Source organism: Arvicola amphibius, chromosome 2, assembly GCF_903992535.2.
Source record: "Arvicola amphibius chromosome 2, mArvAmp1.2, whole genome shotgun sequence".
In the NCBI taxonomy this organism is placed as follows: Eukaryota; Metazoa; Chordata; class Mammalia; order Rodentia; family Cricetidae; genus Arvicola; species Arvicola amphibius.
In genome coordinates, this window is record NC_052048.2 from 81,076,357 (window position 1) to 81,096,864 (window position 20,508).

Sequence of the window (20,508 nt, forward strand, 5' to 3'; positions counted from 1 at the left end):
CTTTCCTTTCCTACAATCTGCAACTCAAACAGAAGATGCTCTCCCCCTTCAGGCTGTCTGAATGTAGTTGAAATGCTTGCAGAGTTGCCTCATGAGAGTATCATTGGAACATCACAGCAGGGGAAGCATAGGAAGATATAAACACTGAGATCGATCAGGGGAAAGGGAAGCAACACTTTCTACAGCAAAGAATCTATCAGAAATCAAAAGGTGACCTGCGGGGCCCTAGGACAGATCATGAGCTGATGCTGATGAGGATCCAGCCTCTAAAGCATGCCCAGCACTCTGCCAATACAGCAGGCAAAACTAAGGACCAGATTAACAATGGGCTAAGGACTTGAATAACCCTTTGCGTCTAGAAGACATGTAAACAGTCCCAGAGACCTGAAACATGTTTGCAGCACTAATTGTCAGGGAGATGCAAGTCAGCCCCACCTCATAGCCCCATAGCTATTGCGAAAATAAAAAGCAAGTGTAAATTTTTGTGAGGAATTGGAGGAACTGGAATCCTTGAATACTTGGTGAAAATGTAAAATAGTTCAGCTAATGTAGAAACTATGTAAGTTAATAAAATGCTTTAAAGTACTGTGTAACCCACCAATCCTGTGCTTAAATTTTCATCCAGTTAATTCAAATCTTGGATTTGAAAGGAGGTTGGGGGAAGGGAGATTCCCATAAAACTTGGTGACCTGAGTTTGATGACTGGGACCTGCATAATAGAAGAACTAACTCCTGCAGTTTGTCCTCTGACTTTCATTTGCGTGCCATGACTTACTTGTGCCCTGCCCCTCCCATGAAAAACATGTAATATTAAAATTACAAACAAAAAATAAAAAATAAAAAGAAAAGGTGTTAGTAGTCTCATGCTCATTTAGGATACTAAAACAGCTGAGACATTGAGACAACCTGAGTGTTGATGAACAGTTGACTAGAAAAACAAGATGCGTGTTTGATGGAGCACAATTCACATTCAGAAAAACAAGCAAAGTCTTCAAAGTACAGCAACACATGAATGAATTTTATGGGAACAATGTTAGGTTAAAAAAAAGGGCTACCCCCCCCCCCAAAAAAAAGAGTCATGTGAGGATTGATTCCATCTCTAATGTATCTAAAATAGGAGTATTCACAAAAATCAAGACAGAATGCAGGGGTGCCAGGGACTTGTAGAGATGGAACATTAGGGATACTCATCGATGGTCAAGTTGCAGGTAAGCAAGATAGAGTCAACTCTAGGGATTTGCTGCATAAAACTGTACAAATATTAACAATAGTGCACTGTTACCATAAAAAGTCATCAGGAGTCTAGGTCTCAAGTTGAATGTTTTACCACAATGAAATGGAAATGGAAAAAAAAATAAAATGCTTGGTTTTCCCCTTACTAGAATGTATTTGGGGTTGGCTAGAGGCTCTGTGGATGGCAAATGAGAAGGCAGGGAATAACCTGCTTTTAATTCAACTTCTAAGTCACATGCATACAGGAGAAATTGGTACCAAGAAGGTCAGCTTTACATTCCAAATGTTGACTTGATTAGTATGAACACGAGATAAGGGATCAGCCCAGGCAGTAGCGTAATGTAAACATCAAAGTAAAAATCACTGAACTGGGGCTTTCAAGTAGTTTTCTTAGAATTGATGTCTGAACATGGGAGTTTGATGTTAAGATCATATCGTCTCAGAAGCATCCTTGCCTCCAAGGTGCTAACAGGCCGAAAACAAGCACAGTTGTTGGTGGTTTAATTCTCCACACAGGAAGATTCTACAACAAAGTAAACACAGGAGAGGTTGCCTTGAAATGTGACTGCTGCAGGCTTCTGCCATGTACTCACACAACACACCCCTTCACACGTGAGGACGGGATCAGAGAAAACAGCCTGTTTACAAACGAGGCCAAACTGAAATAGAATGTGGGCCAAAATGTGCAGAAATGCAAAACCAGTGGAAGAACTGTGTGCTCAGTGTAATTGATTTTTGTGTGTATGTAAGCTGAAGAGAAAAGCATCAGAATTCAAGCTGAATTGTTAAAATATTTTTCTCTGTGGGAAGGAATCAGAGTTAAGAATGGAGCTTTGTGGTGCCAAGGGCAGAAATGGAGTTTGTACATATCTACATACATGCACTTCAGGAATGTAGTTTGTACATATCTACATATGTGTTTATGTAAGAACACAGGTGCAATATAGCAAATGAGAATGTCACCAGTGAACACAGGATATGTTGTCCTAGCAAATCCCGTATAAAAGTGAGTGGCCTAATAGACTTAGTTAGTGAATTCCATGGAAGGCAATTGGATGATCTCCCAGAACGAAGCCATCCAGTGTTGGCTTTGTAACCAGTTATAGGATTTTACTCTGGCTGAACCTCTTATTCAAGTCAGTTGGGAAGCTACTCAACTTCTCTAATCTCAATTTCTTTAGCAGTAAAATAAAGAAAAAAAAATCCACTTCAGAAGTTGGTCATGAAGATCAAAGACACAATGTTTAAGTTCAGGGTAAAGCCCTCAACTCAAGTCTTGGCAGCTATGTAGTGAACCTCACTGCCCCCAAATATCCGCTGTTAGGGAAAAAGAGAGTAACAAAGAATAGCAATATCCATAAGGGCAAGACAGAAACAAAGGCAACCACAGGCAGCTGTCTGTGTGCTGAACAAGAGCAGGAAAGCAACCTTTATTAACACTTATTACAGATATTCACACCAGATACAAGAATTACAGCACATTCTACAGAATAGCTGACAAAATCAAATATCATCTGATTTTATTGTGGTAGCATAGGACACAGTAGAAGATGGCAAAATTCTACACAATTTGAAGAACTCAGCAACAATTTGTCAATGGTATCTCTTCCATTTTTTGTTGTCCACATTTATTCGTCTCACAAGTAATCTGTTAATGTCGAGGCCAAGCTTCAAGCATGCTAAATTCTCCCTCTATCTTTCAGCCGGCTTCTCAGTACCCTATCTTAGTGAAAGCCTGCCTCACAATAAGCACTACCGCTCATAAGCATATGGGCAGGCAAGAGATGTCTCTAGAACCTGAAGTTCTACCTTGACTTAACCATGTGGCCTTCGGCACATTGTATGGTTGCTTTGTTCTTTCGTTTTATTAAACAAAAATGAGATCCTGGCTTCAATTGATCATTACTGTGAGCAAATGTCCAGCACTTGATGTGGACTACCCCCCTCCCCGAGTCTTTCCCAGAAGGAAACATGGTGGCCATCATCATCCTCATTTTACAAATACGGAAGTTTAAGTCCCAGAAGCTTAGAAGAACACACAAAGTTTCATTTCTACCACTTTCCTTTCTCTATTAAGCCACACAACTTCAGAAAGTGAAAGCTCAGTGGAATAAAGATTTATTTTCTGCTTTTTAGTGTGGGTAAGCTACCAAGACTTTGAAAGTAGGAGTGAACTTTAAGAGGAGCAATAAGCAGTCTAAGAACACTTTCAAGTTCTCAGAGACGATAAGAACAGTAGTTCTGCTCCTCCAAGAAGCCCACAGCAGAAATGAACGTTCAGTATGCTTTGACACTGGACTCTTCAGGACTCAGTACACATCTGCCCACTTCAAGTTGGGCCTGCTGGGATGCCAGCACAAGGGGGTGGCTAATGGGCTGGTGTTTGACACTGATAGCAGCTAAGTTTGCTCGGTATGCAGCTGTACCGGAAGCCCCGCTCTACCAGTCACTCAGACCTGTGCAAGAATGAATGGTTCATGCTGTGACCGCATGGTGCTTTCAGATTTCTGTCACTTTCCCACACCTGAGCACAGAGATTTGGGTTGATGGAAGGGTGAGAAATTCAAGACTGTGTAGCTTACAGCTGGGAGGCAGAATGACCAGCTTTACATTCATAAGAAGGAGATAGTTAAGCTACTAATTTAAATGGCTTATTAAACACAGGATAACTGCTAGAATATTATTTCTCATTATTTAAGCAAATGTATATATGCTTGTCCCTTTCACCTAAAGTTCTTACTATATCCTGGAAACGCAGAAAACATTCAATGTTCTAAGGTTTAGCCACTGCTGAGTTGCATAGAAACCACACATTGGATCACAGCAGTGCTGTGAATTGCCTGTAGCCATCTATGCCTATAGTCATTCCTATGGCAACAGTTAAGTTACAATCTAGTTAAATTCGCATGCAGAGAATCTGTTTTAAAAATTACTTGTGTTGAGTAATTTGGGTTACAGAGGGTTGTGAGTTTCCATGTATGTGCTGGGAATTGAACCTAGGTCTTCTTGAAGAGAAGTCAGTACTCTTAACCACTGAACCACTTCCTGAGTCCCAGGTAGAAAGAATCTTTAAAACACACCTGCCCCTGTTGTTCTTGGGATGTTGTCAGTGTAGCGCTGTGTGGCTATTCTAGCCAGGGCGGTAAAGGTACTGATATATTAAGTCCTCCTTGACAGTTCAGAACACATTTTTAAAAAACCTCAAATAATCAACTGTCTGTGCTTCAACTACTAAGGGCTTGGTTCTGCTTCTTATAGATAGTTTATCTCAGAGCAAAATCCTGCTAGAATAATAACTAAATATAGACACCTCAGGGCTTTGTAAAATTCACCCTGAAATGACTGCTTATATTATCCTGTGCTGTCATGTTTTCACAGTTGGAGTGATTATACCAAGAGGCACTTACTGAGAAGAACTATATGTTTGCTTTTTTCAAAATCATGATAATTTGATTAGATTCTAATCTTAGGTAGTGTTTGTGGGAAGAGAAAAAAGAAAGGGATAGAAAGCAAAGAAGAGGAGAAATAAAGAATGGAGAGAGAGAAAAGAGGGGATAAGGGATAAAGGGAAACACAGAGGAAAGGGTGGGAGGGAGGCTGGGACTATCATTTGAAACTGCTGCTGAAATAGCCCACTTTTATGCCAGGGCCAATCTGACACAGCAGGCTCATTCACCATCTCATTTTCAATATGGTCTTGTTTATCTCATTTTCGATATGGTCTTGTTTTTTAGGCCACACCATCTGCAGCCCATCACTCTCAATCAACACTGATCTCCTCCAAAAACTATTTCCATACCTGATGTCTTGGGGCAAGGCTCTGTCTTAGCAGGTTACCTTATATGTCTGTCACTGGCTCTATCTCAAAACTACATTTCTAACAAGTTTCAGAAACACACACTTTCCTAAAAGTTGTCCTGGGTAGCTTAGTGGTAGTGGCTAAATTCCAGTAGCATCCTGGTCTGTGATTGCCTCTTAGTGTAGTCTCTCCAGCTGTGAAAACATGGTAGTGCAGAATAATATACACATACTTGGATTCTACTAGAACACAGGATCCTTTCTCCCACCAACGCTGGCTGTCTCTACTGAGACCTCTACCGAGACAATGAAGCAGTGCCTCTATGCCTAGGACTCAATTCTGCAATCCTGGGCCAATTATTTTTCTATGCAGTGCATCAGAAACCTCTCCCTTTTGCAAGTAAGAGGAATATTATAAAACTATCTGTGAAAGGAATACAGGGTAGACGTGAAAGGCCATTGTAAATTTTGTTTAGGAAAAACTAGTTTTCACAGGTTGGAAAGAAGGGTATAAAGAAAAATTAAATCAATCATGTCTACACACAAGTTTGGGCACTCCTAGGAAATGAAATGTGTCTGTCAGTAGCATCCAGTTCTAACTGAGGATGGCGATTTGGGTCATAATTAATCTCCAGTGTGAGCTGCATGTAGGACAGCATGCTAAACCTTAATGAAACAGATTGTATTACAACTATTACAACTTTTACTTCATCTCCAAGGCCCCCCAGAGTAGGAAATTAGATAAAACTGTCCTTCTTTCTGTCCTCCACTTTTGGTCTGTTCTTCCTCTTGTCCCTCCCATTTTTAAACCAACAACAAAGGCCCATATACCACACTATCCTGTGTATATTTCTAGCCAAATACCTCTGGGGGAAAACAAAATGGTACATGTGTCCTGATGCATCCCAGGCCACCAAGAAAACTGCAAATGGCAGCTGACATCTGCATGGAATTACCTCAGCTTGGTCGTGGGGACAGAAGCTGAAGATAAGCTCCCAGTAGATTTTATCTCTATGATACCCTATTAAAGTGGGAAAGGAAGCAACCACAGTGAAGTTCCAAAAAGTGTGTTCGTGTTCAAGTCAGTCACCAGGTTTTGTTTTGGGTCACTGTTCAGACAGCTGCTCTGTAGAAATAAATTGGGTAAGCTGTTGTATGCATCCTAAAGTGAAGTCAGGCTTTAAATCAAGTATGAAGTAAGTGTTAAGTTGGGAACAAAGGGTCCCAGTCCTGGAGAGACCTCGGTTTCTTCATTGTAAAATGGGTGGCAGTGTGTTGGAAGGGTGTTAAGGAACCTGGGTTGGTGTCCTGAGTAGATCTCAGTTCCCTTGTTGTAAGCAGGTGGCAGTGCTAGTCAATCTGAGGAAGGCATTGGGAAAGAGCTGAAGGGATTCTGGATTAAAATTGACTTAATCATGAAATTATGAGCAAAAATGTATTTCTGTGTGTGATTTCACCCAACCCTGCCTTTCAAAATTGATTAAGAAGTGTTAAGTTATAAGGTTGGTGAGATGGCTCTATGGTTAAGAGCACTTGCTGCTCTTCTAGGGGACCCAGGTTCAATTCCCAAAATACTGATGTCAGTTCATAACCATCTGTAACTTCAATTTCAAAGGGTCGTATGCCCTCTTGTGTTTTCTGTAGACACAAAAGGCACACCCATACACATACAATAAAATAATTTTTTTAAAAATTGAAAGAAGCATTAAGTGTTTCTCAAATTCAAAAATTCATCAGTGTTGACTGAGCTCTCATCACTCAGTGTGACTATTCAGGCCATGGAATGTGTCTCGGGCAACAAAATTCAGGATGCACATGTCTTCTTCAGCTCCAAACTTTGAATGTTTAAAAACTAAGCTAGGGTAGATATCTATCTAGGACAGGGCTATAGATGGCTCAGAGGTGAAGAGCACGGGATGCTCTTCTGGAGGACTAAGGTTCACTTCCTAGTACCCACAAAGTGGCTCACAACCGTCTTTACCTGCAGTTCTAGCAGATCCAACACCCAATTCTGGCCCCCACAGGAGCCAGGCACATACCTGGTGCACAGACATACATGCAGGCAAGACACCCGTATACGTAAAACAAATTGATCTAGATGCTGATTATAAATTTAGAAAAAAATCTGTTATATGTTTTATAGAGACTTAATAATTTTAGACTCCAAAATCTAGGTTTTACCATTAATAAACAGACTAATGGCCTTCCAGTCTTAACCTTATGCATGCAAACCTACACTTGAAATACTTTGTCTCCAAACAAGAAAATTAAAAATGATTGGTATTAAATGACTACTCTTTAAAAACTAATCTACAAGTGACTCTCCTTCTACCAAACATTGGTAATTTGTATTTGGAAAGGATTTTGAAGTCTACATATTATATCGCTTAGCTTTTTCAACTATTCAACTGGGTTTTTTTGTGTGTGGGGGGTCACTTGTTTGTTCTGTTCTTTTTGTTTTCTAGATAGTGTCTCACCTTGTATCCCTTGGTGGGCCTGGAACTCATTAGACAGACCAGGCTGATCTCTAGCCTGCAGAGCTCTGCCTGCCTCTGTCTCCTGGGTACTGAGATTAAAGAAATGTACCACCACGCCTAAACAAAGGTTTACTATTTTTATTTCTCTTGTTTTAAATGTATTCTGTTCTTTCTCTGACATTGCACCTGAAAAGTATAGACAATGAATAAATACCTCAACATCCTCTGATTTCAAATCCATCTACCCACAGCATTGGGCATCACCCCCTCAGTATCTATTGTTCACTTTGAGATTAGCACAGGCCAGGCTCCCCTATCACATTAGCAAGGTTGTAGTTCTTTTGTTAATGTGAACAAGTCTTTCTTTCTTGTCCCTGATCTACCTGGATTTTCTTGAGATATTAGGACATCAGTGGCAGGGCATGATTCGCTATGAGCAGGAGAAGTTTTATGATGTCTGTTTCATTTTCCTTAGTTTAAAAGGCCAATTTTTCTAGAGCCATGAAAGAATTCCTGTACTTGTCCAGAATGTGAAGACACCACCATCATAGATAGTGGAAAAGCCAACTTGGGTGGATCAGCAGCCTGGCTCCCAGCTCATGGGTGTTCGGAAGTACCCAAGAGTCCAGACCATCAAAGCTGCAGTAAATCTGGTCCACTAGAGTCCCACTTTCAAGTCACCCGGCAACATTAGGAAGTTGATTCTCCCACATTTATAATTAAATATATTTTCTCTGGGTGTTGTCAGTCTCTCCTTATATGCAGGCAGTTGCTTAAATAAAGCATTGGGTGCAGTCTTCTGCTTTGAAAAAAAAAATTATCTCAGGTATCATTTCTGCCTTATGTGGATGAAGCAGCTTTGCTAAAGGTTGCTGCTGAGGAGTTAGAGGGTCTGTCATAACTGTCATTACCCTGAAGGAGCACATGTCACAGGACTGGAGTAGCCCCACAGTAATCCTGTACTCTATAGCAATTCTGTTGCCCGTGAACTCCCCTAGCAAAGGCTGTGCAGCAGACAGCAAAGAGAGTGACAGTTGTGCCTGTCCCATCATAGATGTAGAATGTGAGGCTTTAGAGTTCTACAAATGCAGCTTTTTGTGACAGAAGGTGTCTAATGGGGTCATTGCATCCATATCTACAACGCCCTCAACTTTATACACAGGAAAGGGAGATCGTGGGAAACAGCAGTTCTCCTAAAGTCAGGTTGCCGTCATGTTGTCTTATCAGGCTGATAGTGTTTGACTTGTTCTATTCTCAAGCAGGTCTACTTGCCTCCCACAAAGGCTAGTTCCTACTTGGTGCCCACATCTAGATTTGAATAACTGCTCTTGATGCCAGGAAATGTCAAGAGAGGCAATATTCCCTCCTAGTTACTAAATAAGACTAGATTTTGGTGCCAAGTTACAGAAAAGCATAGTTTTAGAGACAGATAAGAAATTGAATACACCACAGTACTGCTTGGGAAAATGAACAGTGTAATTATCTAATATTCTTAATTTTATGTACATGAATATACTATATATCATTTTTTACATGAGATACACATAGCATTTAAACATTTTACTGAACAAACAAGAATTTACAACAATATTACTGCCTAGAGGGCAATGTGATCTTAGATTAGATCTATACTTTAACAAAGAAAGAATTTAATAAGCTTACAATAATAGAAACACCAACATTTAAAACAGAATTTATAAAATAATTTATATATATATATATGTTCCCCTAATAACATCTATAGAAAGAAATGATTTGCATTTGTGAATGTGTGCAACAAATGGCATATTTTTTAATTTTTAGGTAATAAAATAATTTAGAAGCAGTTCATGCAATGCTCAAAGCAAGGGGTGGTATCCGTCAAGATACCCTCTTCCTTTGACAGCAACCAGTATCAGACAGAAGTACCACAGGTGTGTTTGAGTACAAGTTGTGTGAGTCTCCAGGTTACGTTACACGGATATCACCGTACACTTGTTGGTATCCCAGGTCACAACTTCGGTCCTCCGTGAGAGGAGTCAGTTTACAGAGTGATTTCATGTCTCTCCTGGTGTCTACACATCTTCACTCATGGTAACTAACAGACCTTCCTTGTCTTCACAACTTTACTCTGATACTTCACAGAGTGTCCCCCATGTCCTACAACATAAACATCCAGCAGGTAAGACTTGCCAGGCTGCAGATCTTTGATTGTCTCTGTGGTAGCTGCTTCCTGTGGATTTTGGCTGTGGAAATATTTGCAGAGGACCTTCTCTGACTTCTCCCTGGTGTCTGGTCCGAGGCATCGATTTTGTTCTCTTCTCTTCCGGTCTTCGCTGTAATTCCCATCCACTTCCTTTCTGTAGATGCAAAACTTCCTCCTTTCTTGGGTGCCTAGCCAAGCCACGGTGACTGAAGAGCAGGTGCGTAGCTTATCAAAGGCTTTGATTCTCGTGTCTTCCGGAAGAGAGGGGAAAGCCTGCTTATTGGGCTTGGTGGTGGCCAGTATTTTCAACATAGACGTTCCTTTCTTGTTGCCTTTCAGACGAATGAGGTATTTTGCTTTGGGTTTTCCTCTTAGCCGGAACTGCCGAACACCTTCCACGTTCTGGGACAGAATCAGCTTCCTGTCTCGTCTCACTTGAACTTGAACAGCGTCCATACAGGAGTGAATAAAGAAGCTGGCTTTTTGGTGAGAGGAGACGGGAGCAAATCGCAGAAACTTTGTTCCCTTCCTTTTAACAAACACGTCTGTGACCCTCCCATCTTTTAGCTCCACTATTTTCCGTTTGGCTTCCTCCTTGGTTTTGGCAAAAGTACCTACGTAAGCTGTGCTCAGGTTGCTGTTGGTATTGACCATGAAGACATCAAAGTAGTACTGGGTGTCCGGCTTTAGGTCAGAGACTGTGAAAATGTTTTTATTTCCTATGCAGATCTTCTGAATATCAACCTTTGGCCTCCAGTAGCCATGTCGTCCCACTTTGGGGGAAGGCTTTGCCAGGAAGCTGCGATCTTTACCCAAATTATCTGTTGGAAACCCAAAATGGGCAAAGTCAAAAGGGCTAAAGTCCAGGCCAGGTTTGGGTGCCATCATGAAGGCATCATCTGCGCCTAGCTTTGCTTCCACGGCACAGAGGCTCTTGAAATTGTGTTCCTTGTTGATGACCACACAGTACTCGATGGGTTGTTTCAACACAGAGGCGGTGGGGCTCGGCTTCCAGACTAAAGTGATTGTGGTGCGTCCCAGGGAGGTCACATCAACTCTGGGGTCATAGGGCAATTCAGGGTATGGCTGATCAGATTCTGGAGTGGTGGTGGCATATATTTTGAAATGTGTGTCTTTCTCTGTTGAAAGAAGCTCTAGCTGATATAAACCAGATGGGGAACTTGAAGACAGAAAATACTCAACATCATTGCCCTTGTAGGAGAACAGTTCTGTACCCTCCAAGTTAGTCTTCTGCTGCTTCTGCTGATCAAGTGGTTCAGGGTCACCTGGAGAAGAAGGGAGAAGAATAGGCTGAGTGCTACAATGGCTTGTCAACCTTAGATCATGTTTTCAAGCATCTTATATTCATGCCAAAGATAATGACATAGTCCTAGCAAAGACAATGGCACCAAAGGAAGCAAGATGAACACAGGAAAGTCAGCAATTTCTCACCAGAGAGTTCTATTTTTATTCTTGTCTTGTGGAATAGTAGCTTAAGATGAGTTACACTCATCTATGCTGTGGAATATTTAATGATGCAATTCTTTAACATTATATTTGTTTAACTCTGTAAAGGTGTGTTATTTTGCTTGTCTAAAACACATGATTGACCTAATAAAGAGGTGAATAGACAATAACTAGGCAGGAGAGGGATAGGCAGGGCTGGCATGCAGAGACAATAAATAGAAAAGGAAAGAGGAGCAAAAAAAAAAAAAGGAGAAGCAGAAATAGGAGAATAAGACACCAGGGACCATCCACACAATCAACCATGGAGTTAAAGAAAGATATTCAGAATAGAGAAAGGTAAAAGCCTAGAGGCAAAAGGTAGGTGTAATAATTTAAATTAAGAAAAGCTGGCTATAAATAGCCCAAGTTAAGGCCAGGTATTCATAACGATAAGTCTCAGTGTATATATCTGGGAGCCTGGTGGCAGGTCCCCAAAGAGGAAAAAACAAAACAAAACAAAACAAAAAACCAAAAAAAACCCAAAACCAACAACACTCCTATACTGCTATCCAGTTTTTCTGTTACACGTTTTTTGAACAGTTAATGTAATTTTCACTGATTTCTCTCTGTAACTTAATAAAATATACCTTCATAAACATATGAATCTAGATAAGCCTCTAGTTTTAAAACCCTGTTCTTGCTTAAGTCATAAAATAATACTATTGATTTATCTTTTCCTATTTCAAGTATGCTCATACATGAGCAAAGCTTTTCTTAATTTGAATTATTTCTTCAGGACAGAGTGCAGTTAGAGGAAAACTTAGGGCAGACTTTCTAAAGACTATTAATCTGATGCGAATGAAAATGACTCAAACATGTTGCTTGCACGTGGTCCATTGTTCAAATCTCATGATTGATAGTAGGACTGGATAACCTGATTAAAATACAGGGCATAAAGTGCCAGTAAAGGTGAATAAGGACCAGTGTTCTGAATTGGTCCCCAGGATCATATAGAGGAAGTCTTAAAAACCAAAGGGATTTTTCCCAATTAAAAAATTGGCTACCGTTAACATCGATACCATGCAAATATAAGCATAAAATATCTGAAACCCGATAGAATGCTGGGCAACCAGAGTGAACAGCTCCTTTCCAGATTATTACCATAAATTGGAAGTGTATAGAATGGCTTATTCCAGAATTACAGGAAGTACAGAACCATTGAATCCATTAATGTCACAGTATATATGCACTCTTTATTTCCCAGAAATGAGACATTCTTAACCTTGCCTGAACCTCAAAACCACCTTTGGGGAGCTTTATGTACCCACAGCAATTAAGCTGGATCATCTGGGGCAGAAATGCAGGAACCTGGAGTTCCAGATGCTGCAAATATGCAAACAGGCTTACAGACAACACACACAGAGGCTAAACAAACCGCCCACCTCCACACTCCCGTTTGCCTCTTTTACTTTACCAAGATCCATGTCACCTCATGTCATTTCTCCATATAAGGCTCCAGCCTCACATGCAACTGGGCTGTCTCCCTTCCTTGCAGAAGGCTGTGGGTTTCAGAGCTCTGAGTCTAAATGGATTCTGCCTCTTACCTGATCCATCTGCGCTCGCCTCCTCAGGCAGCTCCTGAAGGCTAAGCTTCCACTCCAGAGGTGCATCACAGGGTGTCACAGTGACAGACAGTGGGGTGTTATCCTCCTCGACCATGAAGAAGTACCTAGGGGTAAGTTCAGACCTCATGATGATTCTGATAGTGACAGTCAAGACTTACCAGGAAAGCTACTTGGTTTTCATGTTTTTACCCATTTAACCCATTTCAGCGAAAACACAAAACTATGAAAGCCCAATGGTTCAAAGACCAAATACATTTCAGCAGCCAAACTGAACATCAACAAATACAATCCAACAACAAGCCTAACATCAACAAATACAAGGAGGTAATAAAAGGATATTCAGCCAAGTGTTCTGTGTTCAAGATAAACTCTTGTCTCTACACAGGAATTCCTACCATAAGATAAGTCACAACCATTAAGCATTCCCTGTGTGCCCTGTAGCACTGAGCTTTGACACATGTTTGTGCTACCTCGATGGCACTTTGACATGTCATCCACAATGTCAAAAGATCAATTTCCAGCATCATAGCCTAAAATGCACCCTTGTTCTCTGGCAAGATAACAATGTGTGTGTTTATTGTTTAATTATTAAAACAACCCACTGGATTAAGTACATTAATAATTTTAAAACAGAATTTTAAAAAATCAAAACATTCTGTTGGTTTTTTCCCCCTCAGACATTTTTTATGGTACCACAGAAGATACTTTATGGAGAATAAAAATACCATTAACCTATAAAAATGATGCATATTCTAAGTCCAAGTTGCCTTCATGATCTCACGTAATTATGTTTCAAAGGCTGTAACTCTACAAATGAGGGAAACTGGTGTCAGTGATGGATAGCTCAGCGGTACATACTGGTTCTATGGCAAAGGAGGTGGGTGGGCTTCACTCCCTGTGTGCAGCATCAGGTTAGCATTCCTCACATCCTTCTTCCCACACACCCATCAATGACAGACATGCCACACTGGCTGCATGACATACCCACCAGCGACACACATGCCACACTTACTGCATTACACACCCACCAGCGACACACATGCCACACTGGCCACATGACACACTCACCAGTGCCACACTGGCCACATTACACACCACCTTGCTGACTCTGTTCTACTCCTAAGCATCTAATCGCTCTAGTGAGCCTGGTTTGTCACATGGACGTCCCTTTTCTATCTGTTCTTGCTCCCAAATCATCTCACCTGGATGTCTGGTTTTACCTTTTGTGTGTTAATAACTTTAAGGTTTAAATCTTGAACTCTTTCCATCTTTAATAGGACACTGGCATTTCAAACTTGAGACATCTAATCTGAATTCCTGCGCCCCTCTGTTTTTAGTAGATGACAACGCCAACCTTCTGGTTATTCCAGAAACTCATCTTTGAGTCACTCTTGACTTGGTTTTTTTTTAACTTCACACACAAAATATCAGTATTTTTTTTTACTTTGTCTTAGACAATACTGCTTTGTCTTGGCTTCTCTAAGTCTTCATTCCCTCTGGCCTCCTGACTAGGCTACCTGTTTTCACATTGGAGCTTTTAGTTTTGCAAACCTTAAACAAAGCATCCCCATCCACCCAGGCAACCCCCACCGCCTCTCCAAACCCTCTGAGACCTGGGCACTTTGGAGTAAGAGCCATAGAGCTTACAGTATTCCACATGTTCCATTGTGTCCAACCTTGACTGAATTTATTCTGCCATGGCTTCACTCAGAGCTTTGTTATCTGGTACTGTGTCCCAGCTCCTGCCTGGGCCTCTGTTCTTCCCCCAAGCAGAGCACTCCTCTAGACTAAGGCCTGCGAATACATAGGTGCTTCTTGCAGCACTCTACCCAAGCACCGTTGTGGATCTATTTTGGTTCCATACGTAAAATGCTTCTTTGCTAATGAGTGTCTCTTTCAATTTATTTTTAAAGTATTTATTGATCCTTAACAGATTATATGTTTGTTTTATTCCTTTTTAAATTTTCTGTCTCCCTCGACTAGTCTGACAGCCACAAGAGGGCAGCCATTTGTTTTATTGCTGTATATTCAGATACTGAAATAATTCAAAATAACTGTTGAGAGAATTAACCAACTGTGATATCCATCTTTAAATCACGTAACTACTTTTTTTCCCATTGAAACAGGAGTAATCCCTATAAAACATCTTGTTCAAAGTTTCTAGAACTTGATGAGACACTGGGTGACCAAAATGAGAACAAATCTTTCCCAGCTTTTACTGTGGGTTCTGAGTGAAGTATGGAGAATTTCTTATTCCCAAAATAAGAGAAAAAACTCACTAAATAGATCATTGTGGATGTCAGAGTTCCTTTCTTGTGTCTAAGCCTCACCATTTCTCACAGGCTCCTGTACCACTTCCCAAGTACCATAACTCACAAGCATCCTTCATAAAAGAGCAAGTGTCAGGCCTTTATGTTTAAGATAGGGGCCCCTAGAAGGAGCCACAGCATTGTCATGGCCCTGCACAGACCTTGCATTTTACATGTATAAAACACAGTTGTTGCTGTTGCTGTTGTAGTTTTCAGCTTTGAGCCTTGTCACAGCTTTATATTTTAGCACTGAGAAAGTCTGTAACTGATCTCACGGTCAAGCACCCTCAGTGGGGTCCTGCCTTCTTCACCAGGCTCTGGTCTTCTTTTTATCTCTCTGGCTTTTCGTGCTGTAACCACATAGGACTTCTATTATCTCCCAAACACTTCTTATTCCTGGGTCTTTGAATTTTTTTTGACAGCCCCACCTCTCTGCCTTCCTCATATTTATATCCTGCTTCTTCAGAAATGTCCTTCCCCACTCATTTCAGAAGGGGTTTGCATATCGTCTCTCAGGGCCTGTGCTGCTCATTTCTCACATTCACTGCACCCTGGGACTCCATGTATTTGTATCGTTACTTGTTTTCATATCCCCCCATGGCCTGCTTAGGGCTCATCTCCCATGTCACTGTATGCCCTGTGCTTAGCATGCTAGTACATATTTCTGCACAGAGCAAGCACTTGCTGGAAATTTTTAAATGAATGAATTACTAAGTCAATGAGCTAAACTCAACAATCTCGACGGCGATCTTATTAGTTTAGCTTGAGGATATTATATCTAGAATCCGTTTCTGTTTGAATACATAGAATCTGAACAAAAACAGAAGTGTTTCTCTATACTATTCCAAGATGAATTTGGAGATGGCAAGTGCTCTGGATCAAGACAAGACAGACTGAGGAATATATTGGGCAAATGCAATGTCTTAAAAATAAGGCCAGATAACCATCTAAAAAGACAAATAGATGATTCAGCTGTTCACTGTGTAAAGCCTGATGTGCCACAGCCATCCATACACGTGTCAGGATATTTACTATTTAATTCTACCTGCTTTCCGAAGAGGTTTGGTGTGGTTTTGGTGGTTGCTTTTGTTGTTGTTTTGTCTTTTAGCAGGGATGACATTAAGCTGAGACTATCATATCAGAGAGAAAGAGACACCACATCAAATAGTGTCTGGAATTTGGTAGTTTTCTTCTTTACTTTTTATTTGAGTATCACAAGATAGCAATGCCATAGCCAAAAACAGCAGTCAAGCAGATCTGTTTCCTGCTTTCTCCCTTTAAGAAAACAGTCTATTCCCTTAGCTAAGCAACTGTGTGTTGGTAACTTGATGACAGACCATGACTGTCTGTACCCCTCAAGGTGACCATTGGGCAAGTACAGCCACAGGACACCCCAAGGTAACACTTTCATCTGAAAGCTTGCAAGTTAGGGAAAAAATGAGAATCTGAACCAACTCAACAACATGGCATGCATTTGTTACTAAGCACCACAAAGCACACATAGAACAGAGGGACAATAGGAAATGATTGGGCACAATCTCTGTGTTCAGATATGTACTGCCATGTGAGGCTGGAGAAGATGAAATCAATGAGGAAGCAAGAATGAGGGATGCATACTACAAACCATCCAGCTTTGCAATTGATGTGCAAACACAAGAACAACTTGTACACTGGATGTCGTTCCTACAATCTTATGAGACATTTAATCCCAGATGGAACATCAACAGTGGCTGTGTATACTTACCACTGTATATCCCCAACTCCAAAATTAAGTTTCATCTTGGAGCTACAATCAACCTAACTAGTGTAAGCAAACATTTCACTCAGTTATAAATACAAAGGGCCTTAAAATTTTGTTTTGGAAAAACAATACAAAACTAAGAAATTAGTATATGAAAGAAAGAAAAGGAGAAGGAAGATGCACTAACAGTTATATAATGTCATATAACAAAAACATGTTTTGAAGAAAAATGTCATTTTTAATAACACCCTTAGAATTACAACTTATTTAATTTTTAAAAGATCAGAGGATAAGCCATTTGTTTGATTAAGTGGCATGATTATATAATTGGAATCTGTATTTAAAGACTACCAAAAGAGAACAGAACCCAAGTGTATTTGGGAATTGAAAGTTATGCCTAAAGAAAATTTTTGGTTTGTTCTCATTCACTCAGCTATTTCAAGGACAAAAATGTAAACTGTGCTCAATGACAATTCAGTTAATATTAAGGAGTCCTTTGAAGTCATGCAAGGCTTTGTGTATCTTTTCTTCTTCTCACAGAGCGAGCCTTTGTGCGGACCATGGCAGCAATTTCCTCCTAAGCATTTCATCTTACGTTTATGGTCTCATGAATACTACTTAATTAATTAAAATGCTCATAATTATTTATACTTTGAGTCAGTTCTTAATCTGTGGCGTTCCCTCAAACAAGTTACCTTACTCCAGTAATTTGAAACAATGCCCACTTCACCTCTAAAGACTGGCTGGCCATTTGTGCTCATTCCAACTCATCAGAGGGTGAGACAATGGGGCCTTTAAACAGAAGCGCTTTAGAGAACCATACTCCCTGCCAAAATTGAAAAAGATGATATAAAGATCCCTTCCACCTCAGTTTTTGTGAAGTGGGTTAGTGAAACAATTCTATTTCTTGGAAAGTCAATTTATCTCAGGTTAAAATGACAAATTGCTCTGGTAAAAATTCAAAAGATTAACAATGAATGCCAGAGAAGACTTAAAGCATGACAGTTTCATAACTTTAAATATAATGGTTTGTAGTATATCATTTCTATGATATGTGGGTATAACTTTCAAAGATAGGCATATTTGGAAACACTATGGAAGCCCAGTTGTTTATGGCAGAGTGAAAGAAATGATCGCTGTCAGTTTTTCACCATTTGAGTCTCTCCTGGTACTATCCTCCCACAAATACAAATGTGTGAAGAACCATATATGTTGAATTAATTTCAGTTTAATACTACATATTATACATAATCATACATAATGCCACTCATAGGTTGACTTTCAACACTCCATTAGGAAGCTATTGCCTTTTATAGAGCCTCTTTCATGGACACTGATCCGCAAGCACTGTGAGGACAATACCTTCTGGGTGTATCTTTAAAGAGGTAACTGCTGATTTCAGCGCCATCGGGAATCACAGACGAATCATGGAAAAATGTCTTATCCCGGATCTGCATCTGAAAAAGTTCCTCATCTCGGGTGGGCAACTTTTGGGTCCTCGAGATGAGCGGCAACAGGAGCCACAGCAGACACCAGTGGAGCAGCATCATCCTGAGCACAAGAGACAAGTGCTTCAATTAGTTCTGCAGGCAGACACTGGATCAGGTAGGAAACTTCTTGAAGGGTCAGCACTCTCGATGTAGACAGAATCAGTGATATAGCATGTGCCTTGAATATACACACACAATCTTGACACAAGTCTCCTATTTCATTTTTTTCTTCAAATTATTTCATAATATTGAGAATAGATATACTATTATCTCAGACTTCAAAAAAAAAACATTTTGAAATGAAAGAACTTTTGATTCATTAACTTCCTTGGGTCCTAACAGAGAAAATCAGCACTTCATTATGACAGAAGAAAATATCACCCTTACTGAAGAAGTTCTGTCAGTATCTGGAAGCTTAGAGGACCACAAAGGGTCTGTCCTTTCAAGGTTTAAAAAATGTTTGCCCAACGTTGGCTAGAGTCATCCCTCATCAGCACAGTTACTAGTCACTGACATGGTTGAACTTCCAGCCTAATTCATAGAAACCCACTGGAAGGTGGAAATATTTTACACATTATTTTTAAATTCTTGCTCAAATGTTGAGTCAGAATTTTGAAAAATATTTTACTTATAACAATAGAGTTTTATAAATTAGGGATTTAAAAAATGGCTCTGTCACTTATAAAACAATTTTTCAAAGCCATAAACTGAATTATTGTATTGATGGCTAACTGTTACAACAAACAGAAGCACATTTGCATACAAATTTGCATGACAGAAACTGGGCCTCAGATCCCAGCCATAGAACAAGCCACCAGACCTTTAAGCCTTTGGTTAACTTCTTGAAGGATCTTTCCAATATGGTGGCATTGCCACTGACTTCCATCACAGATCCCTATCAATAACAAAGGCCCATCCTCTACTGCACACACAGACAAGGTTTCTGTCAAGGCCACTGGCTTCCTAAAGACTCGGTTATCTGTAGGATGGCCTAGATAGACACAAGGGTTGACATGTTAAGTGAGGTTTTGTTCCTCTGATGAACTGTTCTAATTCTTTCTTATAAAGTCTTGTAAAGAATTACTTCCCAGAAATTCAAGAATTAGAAAAATACAATGGTTGCACACTTAAGTACTTTCCATAGTGAGAAAGTCAAATGCCAATGTTTGCAATAATTTGAGTTGAAGTGGATCATTTAAAAAAGCTATTTCTATAAGCTGACTAATTGACCTTGGCTTTAAAACATAGTTTGACTTTAATTTTGTCTTTTTTGGAGTATCACCAACAAGAGAGATGGTTCAGTGGTTAATAGTGCTTACTGCTCTTCTAGAGAGCCAAGTTTTGTTACCATAACCCACAGAAGGGAACTCATAACAGCCTGTAAATCCAGTTCCAGGGTAGCCAATGACTTCTTTTGGTCTTCTGGATCACCCACACATATGTGAAATTCACTCATACAGACAGATACACATGTGAGCACGCACACACACACACATATACACAAACACAGGCACACATACATAAACTTAAAAATGAAAAGTTTTAGATATTTAAAAATGATTTTGAAAGCAATAAACCTTTTATAATAATAGTTTTCATTATTATAATGGTTTTTCAATCATCATGGTCAAAAGTTCATTTTAACGTCTACATATTTTTGTCTGTTTTTTTATATATTTTCCCATTCAAAATATCTGTAATGATGGAGTTACTGCATGCATAACCCCTTTCATTGACCCCTTTCATAATGTATTTAGCTAACATTATGAAAGTTATGTCTACACTGGGTTACAAAATTGGTCAGAATCATTACATAGTATGAAGTATGTGTTATCATACAAAAGGAATCTCAGTTACATAGTTTGAGAACGGATCCAATTGCAGGTAGAGTCAACTGCAGCACCTAAACTTTGCAATATCTCTCAAGACAGCTGTGGGTTATCTTCTATTTCTACTTAGTTGCACTGAATTCGGAAGAAATTTGGCAGAGAACTGAGAAAGCTAACATTTAATTTTTTTTTTTTTTTTTTTTTTGCTTTTAACTAGATGTACGATTTTAGGCAATTCAAACAAACACTCTGAAACTTGATTTTCTTGAGGACTTTGCTAGATGATCCCTGAACTCCATGGATAAACAGGGATCCTGCTAGTGGACATTAAACTCATTTTCTGTGTCAGCTTGTACTCAGAAAAATTACCAGTCT

At 39.9% G+C, this 20,508-nt stretch overlaps 1 protein-coding gene across 1 annotated transcript; it reads right to left on the minus strand.

Annotated features, from left to right (window-relative positions):
- Positions 1–9,585: 9,585 nt before the first annotated feature.
- Positions 9,586–18,364, minus strand: Ndnf (neuron derived neurotrophic factor). The gene is made up of 3 exons (XM_038321008.1): positions 18,177–18,364; positions 12,744–12,868; positions 9,586–10,979 (listed from the first exon to the last, which is right to left on the minus strand). The coding sequence occupies exons 1-3, from the start codon at positions 18,362–18,364 to the stop codon at positions 9,586–9,588; spliced, it is 1,707 nt and encodes a 568-aa protein (XP_038176936.1).
- Positions 18,365–20,508: the final 2,144 nt, after the last annotated feature.